This window comes from Symphalangus syndactylus, chromosome X, assembly GCF_028878055.3.
Source record: "Symphalangus syndactylus isolate Jambi chromosome X, NHGRI_mSymSyn1-v2.1_pri, whole genome shotgun sequence".
Taxonomy (NCBI): domain Eukaryota; kingdom Metazoa; phylum Chordata; class Mammalia; order Primates; family Hylobatidae; genus Symphalangus; species Symphalangus syndactylus.
Genome location: NC_072447.2, coordinates 155,567,606 through 155,579,721, shown reverse-complemented (window position 1 = coordinate 155,579,721; position 12,116 = coordinate 155,567,606). Strand labels below are relative to the sequence as shown.

General features: G+C 51.2%; 1 protein-coding gene across 1 annotated transcript; it reads left to right on the top strand.

The window, feature by feature from the left end:
• The first annotated feature begins 4,817 nt into the window (after positions 1–4,817).
• On the top strand, positions 4,818–10,421 carry LOC129475440 (PWWP domain-containing DNA repair factor 4-like). The gene is given in 2 exon segments (XM_055267479.2): positions 4,818–6,299; positions 6,528–10,421. Coding segments are annotated over 2 exon segments (4,911 nt in total). The 5' UTR covers positions 4,818–4,827; the 3' UTR covers positions 9,967–10,421.
• The last annotated feature ends 1,695 nt before the right edge of the window (positions 10,422–12,116 follow it).

Genomic DNA, 12,116 nt, shown 5'->3' with positions numbered 1-12,116 from the left:
AAATTTGCTTGCCGCCTCATGGTAAGAAGGTATGACGCATACATTAGGAGAGGGAAATTTGATGCCGGCAAATGAGGAGCTACCATGGGTAGGACTGGAAGGCCTCCCGTCGCTTTGAGCAAGCCGGGACTCATGCTGGGCTCATCCTGAGTGGCTGACCCTTGAGACCCATGTTCTGTAAAAGGCGAATTTCCTGGTCTCGCTCCGCTAACCACAATGAGGTGAATTGAGTGAAAATCAGTGAGGGCCCCTTCTCGATGACAGAAGCGAAAAACACAGGCTCCTTCACCAGGGCGGGCCATTGTGTTCCTATTGTCTACCAAACAGCTCTGTTCTCCAGGTCGGAGAGTAGTGCAATTGTTCACTAATTGCATCCTGTATTGATGCATGCAATTAGTGAACAGAATAAGGGGAAAACTGGACCGATACCAATTCTCACCCAATGGTGCTACAAGTGCACTGCAAACCCTAGGAAAGCGTGAGACCTATCTCTAAAGCTATGTTGAAAGTTTATGTGCAATTCACCTGCGCAAAGGGAAGGTGTAGGTATACACAAGAATGTACTTCCTTTAGAGAAACCATTCAATACACGGTGCCTTTACTGTACTAAAGGATGCCGCCAGCTCATCCTTTGAAGGAAACACCTGTTTGGGGGAAGGTCTAAAATCACACACCCAGCCGTCAACAGGAGCTCCACAAAGCTCTGGTAATGCTAGGGAGGGGTGCTGGAGGGAGGATACCTGCCTCTCGGTGGGAGGGGGACCGTGTCAGGAAAGGGACCCCACTTTGAGAAGAGCTGCTGAGGACTGTGTTCTTTCACTTGTTCCTAAAAAGTAAATGAACCCTCACTTGACAAAGGAATTAACACAGGGCTTCCAAAATAATTATCCCCCAAACCATGGCTGTCGTTGGGAGAAATAAAAGCTCGCCGTCTTCTAGTTCCTTCATCCCTCAACTAAAGAGCAAATGGAATAGAACAAAAGTTATACACCAAAAATAGAAAATAGTCTACTGATAATTTCTTTAGGGACCTGAAATTGACTATGATGTTACGTAGACTCACTATGTATCCTGTCTTCCTTTTATTTTCATCTGCTTAGTTTCATTGTGCAGGCAGTGTTTGATTTCATTTTGAAGTAAAATATTCAACGCATCGTCCTACTCATTCAATTATCTGAGAACTTGGGTTCACTCACAAAACTGAGTTGGGCTTAGTGAATGTTCCCTTTTTATCTCATGGATCCTGGTATGCGGAAGTAGATCAATATTTGCATATCATGATCTAGCTGGATCTGCAATACAGACAGGTAAAGGTAAACCCAGGCAGAGATAGATGTAGACTTGTCTAGCTATCTTGCTCTATCTCTAGCCACTCTGCTGTCCATCCATCATCTGTCTTCATCCATCTCTATCCATCCATCACCTATCTATTCTTATCATTCTTCATATCTATCAAGCCTCTATCTTCTATAAAATTATATTTATCTATCTCTATATCCAACTGTCTTTCTCTCTATATATCTCTTCATCATCTGTCTCCAGCATCTATGTCTCTATCTCTGGCTCTCTATTATTCTGAATATCTATAGACCTTCTAGCTAATATGTATCTTTATCTATCTCTATCTTTTATCCATCTATTTTTATCTATCCCTATGAGTCATTCAACCTCATCAATCGATATCCATCTCTACTTGTATGCATCCATCTATCTATCCGTCTACCCCCCATCTATCTGCCTATCTACCTACCTCTCTCTCTCTCTAGAGGGAGAGAAAACAATTGTGTTTCCCTTAGTACAAAATGTGGGGAGAAAGTCACCAGCAAGACTATATGCAAACCCTTGATAGAAGGTATTTGGGCGATGGGCCAATGATGTGGTGAGAGAACATTTAATATTTGGATTTCACACACTTCCCTTCTGATGATCTCTCTTAAGGAGGCATGGCTTTGGCCATCCGAACGTAGCTGTAATGGCTATTTTGGTAGTCTGTAGAAGGCAGTCCCTTAAACTGTTTCACACCTGTAAAGATGTTGCCAGATGCCAATACTGAAGAATATTCAAATGGCTGTGCAAACTTTAAGCTTTTAAATATCTTGTAGAAATATACGTGTACAAACAGGACAAAAATTCTGGAGTGTGTGGATTCATATACTTGCAATAAGCATTTCTGGGTAATTGGATTGCTGATGCTTACTATATTTCCTATTTAGAAATTTTAGACATCCCTTTAGATGTTTCCCTGTCTATGTTTAAAATAAGAAACTAAATGGAGAAGAAAACAGCATTTGTACTGGAAGCAGAAACATTTGCAGGAATGTGTAGAGGCAGTGAGCATGGATTCTATGCATCAATGCCAGGCTCCTTGAGTTTCCAACGTGTGTGTGTGTGTGTGTGTGTGTATGCAGAGAGAGAGAGAGAGAGAGGAGAGAGGAAGAGAGGAGAAACTCCGCATTTGGGGATGTGGGTAGGCATTGACTTGGGCTTGAGGGTGCCCAATCACACCTGTTTTGTGACATGGGCTGGCAGGTCCAGTTAAGGGGAGATTGAAGTGCCAGGGTCATTGGTGATTCCTTCTCACTTTTGTTCTGGGTCCTCAGTTGACACTTGTGCTTGACAGCCCAGTGCTCTGAGTTCTCTAAAGAAGAGGGCATTAAACCTGTACGTTCATATACCCTCATCTAAGAAAGGTTTTGTACAACTTTTCCCTAAAGTATGTATATCTCGTCATCATTATACATTTCATATTACGTCTACCAGTGCCCGTGAACAAAGACACACACACATGCATTTATTAAGGAAATGATTATTGGCCTATGAAACATGTAATTTGAAGTCCACAATGCATGAGCTAAAATATGTAAGTGAGCTATGATGCCCAATATTGCACAGTACCAAATATTGTACAATGGCTATAGAAAACAACAACAGGCTAGCAGAGTATTTCGGTGTGGAAGGTGGGAAGTGAAGGATTGACAAAAGAGTGGCATCTTCAGTGCACGTTTCTATAATATGGGACATTTCATTAAATGAAGTTTGGAACTATCAGGGAAACCTCACTGTACAGACGTTCACACAAATGAGGTAGGAACATGGACATTCACAAGACAATGTGCCCAGTTATGCTCTTAGTTTGGGAGCTCCAGTTGAAGACGATATGTGCATGTGTGTGTGCACACTGGCGCACTGGCAATGCCTTGGGAGCAGGCACGTTATCATGTAGACTGAGCTTCTGTGACGTGATGTCCTTTCATATGTCTGTCTACATACCTCATATTCTATGCCAACCCATTTCATGTTATTTGAGAATCAGAAAAACACAGTAACATGACAAGACTCACCTGTCATGTTTCCTCATTTTATCAATCTCGTTGAGCACATTTCATTTCACACACACACAGAGAGAGAGAGAGAGAGAGAGAGACTGCTAACATGGAATCCATCTGTCTTAGGGGAATGCTATCGGGAAAGCACTAGTTCCCAAGGTTCTGAAATGGAAAAAGACTAGCATACGCTAAGGGGCATAACAGGGAAATTTTTTGAGATGCAAAAGAAGGAAGAAAACAAAGATGACAACTACGTGATGCCTGAGATGAAGATGTCAGTTCTGTTTCAAAAGGGCATGCATTCAAGAGTTGGGGAGGGGAACAGGATGAATCACTTGATTGGCTTAATTTCCTATCCGTGTTTGTGTTTCCAGGTCGACATTAGGAGTGCATAGGTCCTGAGCATCTACACGTGGTGCCACTGGGTCGCCAGAAGAACAGCGCACTTCAGGGGCACAAGTGGGGTTGAAGGGTCTGCACACCAGCGCTTGCAGTGTGAGCAGCACGAGATCCAGCTCACAGAACCAAACCTGCTGCGATCCATGTGACACTGGCTAAGATTTCCCCATTTACTAAACATTCACTTGCATTCACTTCACGCTGACATTTCACAGTGGAATTTTCCTTGCCCGTCGTCGTACAGACACTTGTTTTCAGGATAAGAGTCACTGATTTGGTGTCGGCAGGCAAAAGTTTAAAGCCACGGTAGAGAGGTGCAGATGGCAGCCAGTGACCGCTGCCTGCAGCGATCCTCACGACCGATGGTAGCCAGTAACCACCAGGATGATCGCCACGCAGCTCTGGGTTCTACGTGCTCTTGCACATGACATGGTGCCGACATGGTGCACATGACATGGTGCACATGACATGGTGCCGACACCCAGCATCTGCATGTGGGAGACCTCCTCGGGCTTCCTGGGAAGCGCAGGTCCATACTAGCACCCTAGAAATAAAAACAGGAAGCATTTCCCCAGGTTTCGGCCCAAGGAGCCCAAAGGCACAGAACACTCAGTAAGAAACGTGGGGTCCCTGCCGGGACACCCACCTCCCCATGCAGGGGCTCCTCAAGATGGAATTGTTAAAAGTAGCAGAAGGCCTTGGGTTTGCTGTGTAATAAAGCTTCTGTGGACCTTCTGTATGATCCCGAATACTTGCCATCTCTCTATCCCTCTGTCTAAGACTCACTTGTCATGTTTCCTTATTTTATCAACCTCACTGAGCAGGGTGCTTCGTGTTTCACGAAAGGATGCTTTCCTGATACATTTCTGCTCTCCCTTTACCATGTTGCAGCATACTCCAGAATTGTCCATTGGAAACACGAGTTCAAGTGCCTCAGGGAGATTCAGGAGGAGGAACACAGCCCACCCACACTGCACACCCTCTGCAGTCCGAAGGCAAAGGATGCTCTGCAGAGCAGCTTGGTTTAGGAGAGACCTGCGGTAGCAGAGGGTGTGGCAGGCAGACCCTTCGGCCTCCCTTAGCTACCTTTTCCCAGCTCATCATGGACTCCGAGTACGTCCTATGCTCTTGGAAAGGCCGACTATGGCCAGCAAAGGTTTTGTGCACACGTGGGACTTCACCAAAAACGAAGCCCGAAAAGGCGATTTCTCTAGAAGTTCAAATCCTCCCAGTAGATGAAAAAGTCAAGGTGAAAAGCACAGACGTGAAGACCCCAACTAAGTTTGAAATGGAAGACATTGCCGCCTCTGCAGCGGCACAGACGAAGCTCGGTGCCCCACTCAGAGAGAAGATGGGGTACAGAGGAACCCTTCAGGTGGCCCTGGAGATTCTGAAAGAGAGAACAAATCTGGCTGGAGGAAGGAAACCACATGAACTAGAGAGCACCACGCCCTCTCAGCTTTCTCCAAAGGTGCCTGAAAAGCCAGCCAGTTCTGTCCCTCGTGAAGATGATTGGAGATGCAAAGGCGACTTAAGGAGGAGTCTTGGGAAGAGGGAAAACCCAAGATCACCGACGGTCCCTTCAGAGAGTAAGCGTGCCCTGCGGGATGACAGGTCACAGGAGCCCACAGCCATTGCCCCTACTCCAGGCACCCTGCCCGGGGACAGGTCAGGGGCGCCCAGGGCCATTGCCCCTACTCCAGGAGCCACGCTCAGTGGCAGGTCACAGGCACGCAGGGCCATTGCCCATACTCCAAGTGCCCTGCGAGGTTACAGGTCTTGGGTGCACAGGGCCATTGCCCCTACCCCAGGCTGCCTGGACAGTGACAGGTCACAGGCGCACAGGGCCATTGCCCCTGCTCGAGGCACCAAGCGTGGTGGTAGGTCACGGGCATGCAGGTCCATTGCCCCTAAACCAGGCTCCCTGTGCAAGGACAGGTCACAGGCGAGCAGGGCCATTGACCCTACTTTAGGCGCCAGGCGCGGTGGCAGGTCACGGGCTTGCAGAGCCATTGCCCTTACTCCAGGTGTCCTGCGTGGTGTCAGGTCACGGGTGCCAAGGGACATTGCCCCTACTCCAGGCGCCCTGCGAGGTTACAAGTCATGGGTGTGCAGGGCCATTGCCCCTACTCCGGGTGCCCTGCGTGAAGACAGGTCAGCAGCACGCACGGCCATTGCCCCTACTCCAGGTGCCCTTCACAGGGACAGGTCACGGGCCCGCAGCGCCATTACTTCTATTCCAGGGACCCTGCGGGGAAACACGTCATCTGCGTGCAAGGCCATTGCCCCTACTCCAGGCGCCCTGCGAGGTTACAAGTCATGAGTGCGCAGGGCCATTGCACCTAACCCAGGCGCCCGGCGCGGTTACAGGCCAACGGCAGGCACCGCCATTGCACCTAATCCGGGCGCCCTGGGCGGGAACATGTCAGCGGCTCGCACGGCCATTGCCCCTACTCCAGGCGCCCTGCGAGGTTACAGGTCATGGGCGCGCAGGGCCATCGCCCCTACTCCAGGCACTCTGTGCAGTTACAGGTCACGGGCACGCACGACCATTGCCCCTACTGCAGGCGCCCTGTGAGGTTACAAACCACGGTCCCGCAGGGCCATCGCCTCCACTCCAGGCACCCTGCGTGGTGAAAAGTCACGTGGGCACACCAGCCTTGCCCCCACCCCAGGTGCTTTGCGAGGTGACAGTTCACGAGCACGCAGGGCCGTTGTCCCTACTACATGCGCATTGTGCGAGTTAGGGTCACGGGTGGGCATAGGCATTGCCCCTACTGCAGACACCCTGCGTGGTGACAGGTCACTGGTGCGCAGGGCCATTGCTCCTACTCCAGGTGCCTTGCACTGTGACAGGTCACGAAAACGCACGGCCATTGGTTCTACTCCAGGAGCCCTGCCCGGTGACAGATCAGGGGCCAGCAGGGCTACTGCCCCTGCTCCAGGCGCCTTGTGCAGTGAAAGGTCCCACGCACGCAGGAGCATTGCCCCTACTCCATGTTTACTGTGCGGGGACAGGTCACGGGTGGGTATGGGCATTGCACCTACTCCAGGCGCCCTGCTTGGTGGCAAATCAAGGAAATGCAGGGCCATTGCTATTACTCCCGGCGCCCTGCATGGTGGCAGGTCACAGAAACGCAGGGCCATTGCTCCTACTCCAGAGGCCCTGCACGGTGACGGGTCACGGACTTATATGGCCATTGCTCCTACTCCAGGTGCCCTGCACGGTGACAGCTCACCAGCGCACACGTCCATTATTCATTCTCCAGGCGCCCTGCATGGTGACAGGTCACCAGCGCACACGGCCTTTCCTTCTACTCCAGGCACCCTGCATGGTGACGGCTCTCAGGCACACATGGCCATTGCTCCTACTCCAGGCACGATGCACGGTGACAGCTCAACAGCGTGCACGGCCATTGCCCCATCTCCAGGGGCCCTGCGAGGTGGCAGGTCATGGAAATGCAAGGCCACTGCTTCTACTCCAGGTGCCCTGCACGTTGAGAGGTCACCAGCACTCAGGGCCATTATTCCAACTCCAGGCACCCTGGGCCGTGACAGCTCACCAGGGCGCACGTCCATTATTCCTTCTCCAGGTGCCCTGCATGGTGACAGGTCACCAGCGCACACGGCCATTGCTTCTACTCCGGGCGCCCTGCACGGTGACAGCTCTCAGGCGCACACGGCCATTGCCCCTACTCCAGGCATCATGCGCGGTGACAGCTCAACAGCTCGCATGGCCATTGCCCCATCTGCAGGGGCCCTGAGAGGTGACAGGTCATGGAAACGCAAGGCCATTGCTTCTACTCCAGGTGCCCTGCGTGGTAACAGGTCTGACAGGTCACAGAAACGCAAGGCCATTGCTCCTACTCCAGGCGCCCTGGGTGATGACAGCTCAACGGCCATTGCCCCTACTCCAGGGACCCTGCGAGGTGACAGTTCGCCAGCAAACACGGCCATTGCTTCTACTCCAGGCACCCTGCGCAGTGACACCTCTCAGACACACAAGGCCATTGCTCCTACTCCAGGTGACCTGGGCGGTGACAGCTCATCAGCGCACAGGGCCATCGCTCCTTCTCCAGGTGCCCTGCATGGTGACAGGTCACCAGCACACACGGCCATTGCTTCCACTCCAGGAGCCCTGCATGGTGACGGCTCCCAGGTGCACACGACCATTGCTCCTACTGCAGGCGCCCTGCGCAATGACAAGTCATGGAAACGCAAGGCCATTGCTCCCACTCCAGGCACCCTGCACTGTGACAGCTCACGAACGTGCACCGCCTTTGCTCCTACTCCAGGCGCCCTGCATGCTGACAGGTCACCAGCGCACCAGGCCGTTACTCCTACTTCAGGCGTCCTGCACTGTGACAGCTCAAGAGAAAGCAGGGCCGTTGCTCCTATTCTAGGCGCCCTGCACCGTGTCGGCTCTCAGGCACACAAGGCTATTGCTTCTAATCCAGGCTCTCTGCGCAGTGACAGCTCACCATTTCACACAGCCATTGCACCTATGCCAGGGGCCCTGCGGGGTACCAGGTCACGGAAACGCAAAGCCATTTCTCAGACTCCAGGCACCCTGCGTGGTGACAGCTCAGGAGAACGCACGGCCATTGCTCCTAGTCCAGGCGCCCTGCACGGTGACAGGTCACAGACACATATGGCCATCGATCCTACTCCAAGCGTCCTGCGCTGTGACGGCTCACCAGCGTGCATGGCCATTGCTCCTACTCCAGGTGCCCTGGGCAGGGACAGGTCACGGGCGCTCATGGCCATTGCTCCTACTCCAGTTGGAATGCAAGCACATGTGTTGCAAAGCCCCCGAGCCTGCCAGGATTCCCTGACACTTTCGCGGCATGTTTGTGAGAAAAAGGGGAAGAAAAGGGCAAACGCCTCAACTCTTATGTCCCTGCCTCCCGCAGTAACGGAGGAGGGTGCATCTCGGCCCCCAGGTCTCACCAGGCCTGCGCCCCCCGCTCTGAAGGAAGAGACACTGGACGACCGCCCGAAGAAAACCCTGACTGCTTCCCCGGAATGTTCTCCCTTCTCGGGGAGCATTCAGGACCCTGGAGAGGGTGCCTGGAAGCCAGGCTGGGCAGGTATGGCCGCATCCTCTGTGTCCCGTCAGCACAGGCTGCCTTCTTCACTCCGGCTTGCCAATAGAAAAAGGAAGCGTCCAGGTCCAGATTTTCAGAGGAGACCTCAAGGACCTCAGACGCCTGGTGACGCTAAGCTTGCTAATCCTGTCACCACCGTTCAAAGGGCTGACGGTAAACAGGATGGGCAGCCCGCCAGCCTTGCTTTTCCACAGGAGCCACGTCCCATTGAAAGGGGCACGATGGTCTGGTTCAAATTTCAAGATCATCCGTTTTGGCCAGCAGTGGTCAAGAGTGTCAGCAACACAGACAAGACCGCGAGGGTGCTCCTGCTTGAGGCCAACCTGCAGCACGGAAAGCAGGGCATTCGAGTTCCTCTTCGAAGGCTGAAGCACCTGGATTGTAAGGAGAAAGAGAAACTGCTGAAGAGAGCCCAGAAGGCCTACAAGCAAAGCGTCAACTGGTGCTTCTCACTGATTTCCCACTACAGAGAAGGACTGGTCCGGGGTTCTTTCCAGGGCTCTTTCCTGGACTATTATGCCGCAGACATCAGCTACCCAATCAGGAGAGCCATCCAAGAGGGAGACCTGCAGATTGACTTTCCAAAGGTGAATTATGGCGACCTGGAAGACTGGGAGGAGGAGACCTCCCTGGGCGGGAAGAGGCCTTGCAGGAAAATCCTCCCGGACCGGATGAGGGCCGCTCGGGACCGAGGCAACCAGAAGCTGGTGGACTTCATCGTGAAGAGAAAGGGGGCCGACCCCCACCTTCTGGACATCTTGCAAGGCAGGAAGCAGTCCAGGTGGCTGACCGAGTTTCTGAAGCCACGCAAGGACTTGCGCTGCATTGAAACATACCTGGAGGATGACGATCAATTGGAAGTCGTGGCCAAGCATTTACAAGAAATCTACAAGCAAATTGACAAGACCATGCTGACTCTGATAAGGGATGACAAAGTCAATTTTGTGCTGGAAGTTCTTCTGCCGGAAGCCATGATTTGTGCCATCGCCGCGCTTGATGGGCTGGATTACAAGGCAGCAGAGGAGAAGTATCTGCGAGGACCACCTGTGCATTACCGGGAGAAAGAGCTGTTTGACAGAAATATCTTAAAGAAGGCAAGAAGGGAACCAGCAACCACGCGTAAAGCTAATTAGCTCCCCCCTCCCCACTCCCTCCCGCACCCATACCTTTGCAGGGAGCTGCCTCCTTTCTAGAATTAATGAGAAAGCCTCCTCCCTTCCCCAACGCGTGTAAGTATGTTCTGGATATTCGAGACTTTGGGAACGTGAGGAATTCATTTGGGGCCCATCTCTCGCATGTGGTGGTGGCACATTCGTCACCATGTCTTCATCGCAAACTCGTGAAGAGCTATTTTGTTAAACGATTGCAAACCCTTGCGATTCCCTCAGCGCCTTTGGATGTGTAGTTGTCCCGATAGGTTTGAAAGACAAGAGCATTGATTTTCATAACATGTCTTTTGACTGGACTTGGTACTTTCATTTAGGACCTATATCCTTTTACACAAAAAGCCACTGGTATCAGCTTTTAAACAACAATAATTTTTAAAGCCTAATGTATATTTTTATGGAAACATCGGTGAGACTTTTCATTCTTTTGGCGATACGGGGATAGAAACTATCAGATCCCTTTTTTGGATAATTCCTGCCTTTTCCCTGCTATGCCTGTTTATTTTTTGAAAAGTAGCCCCAAGAGTTGAATCCCATGAGAGAGACATTTTCTCCTATGTTAACACGACCTTCCGATACTTTTTCAAAAAGCAAACTGCAGGCCAAACATGAAGTTACCGAATGGCTTGCACGTAGTCCATATGTGCATGAGTGAAATCTCAGTGTGCAGTGAGCGTCTTGTCAGCTTCACGCAAGATTGTCGCTCTGCATTTCCCTGAAATTCCACACCCTCCTTCAACAGCTGAACTGTTTCCTAGAACAGGCTTCAGGCTGTCTTCACAACTGACAGTGATGGATCTTCTCCCTCTAACTGTCGGTCCCCTGTGGAGGGCAGCTAGAGCCATCTCCTTCTTGGCCTGGCTTCTCTCCACCTATGTGGCTGGCCCAGCTGCTTAGGAGCCCATCTACCTGCCCATAAATTGGAGGAAAGCCAGCTCCTTGTTCTGGATCCAGAGTCCCCCAAGACCTGGCCATTTGTCTCAGTGCCACTGAGCTTCATCTTCCGACTTATTCACGGGCTAGCTCCAACAGGTCCCAGCAATCTAGACACAGGCTGGTAAGCCATTCCGGGCTGCTAGAGAAGGAGAGGTGCCAGGGCTGGGAGTTGGAAAAATGGGTCACAGAGGCAGCCTTCATTCCGTTAAGTGGGGCCGGCCCTTGGTGGAATAATATTAAACAGATGCAATTCAGACCTAAGTTGTGAAGCCCACCGATTGCTAGGCTAACTTGAAACAAGATGGTTTTTGAGGATAAATGCTATGGAAAAGCCAGTTTGTTTTTCAAACTTGATGTTAAAATAAACGTGAAGGCCTTACCATGAACCTGAGTCCTTTTTTAGTTCTTAGAGGAAGTCACCCGTTCTCATGAGACCATGTTATGTGTTCACATGGCCATGTGTTTGGGTAACATTGGCACAGGAGCTGTTTGGAGTCACCTTAAAACCACTGTGTCTCTCACCTTGAACTTCAGCTGTGTCATGCTTGAGACTGTCCAGCTCCATAGGTGGAGTGTCTAGGAAATACATAGACACACTTCCAAAGCAATAATAGCTTGGAAATTCTGACGAAATTTCAGAAGAGAGACTTCCAAGTGGCGTATACATCAGTCCCGACGGAACCCTCTCTAGACTCTGCCTGAGTGTGACCAAGACTCCTGGACACACTGCCTGGACAGTCCATGTGACATCCTCATAGCCCCGGCAATTATTTGGAAACAGACCGTCACCGTGCTCTGTGTGGACCACACACACCGAGACAACACACTTTAGTTACTCCACAACACTGTGTCTCCAACACATCACCTGCGTTCAGCTTTCTCGTGGAGCCACGTTTATCCCTAGGTTCTAATATTACTTTACTACCCCATTCATTCATTCCTGACCTCATGCTAGATCGGGAGAGCAAGTGAGGCGTGGTTGAAGGCTCTGCTCTGAAGACCGACTTCAGGTGACATAGAAACAGATGGGAATGTGGTGATTCAGGCGACAACCTAATCTTTAAGGTAACAAGGATGCACTGCTTCCTCCTGTCGGTGAGAAATTCTCACCAGTGTCATGGGCCGACAGCCTGTTTTTGAGAGCACAGCCCCAGGTTCACCCAACTATGTGAGGTCATAGG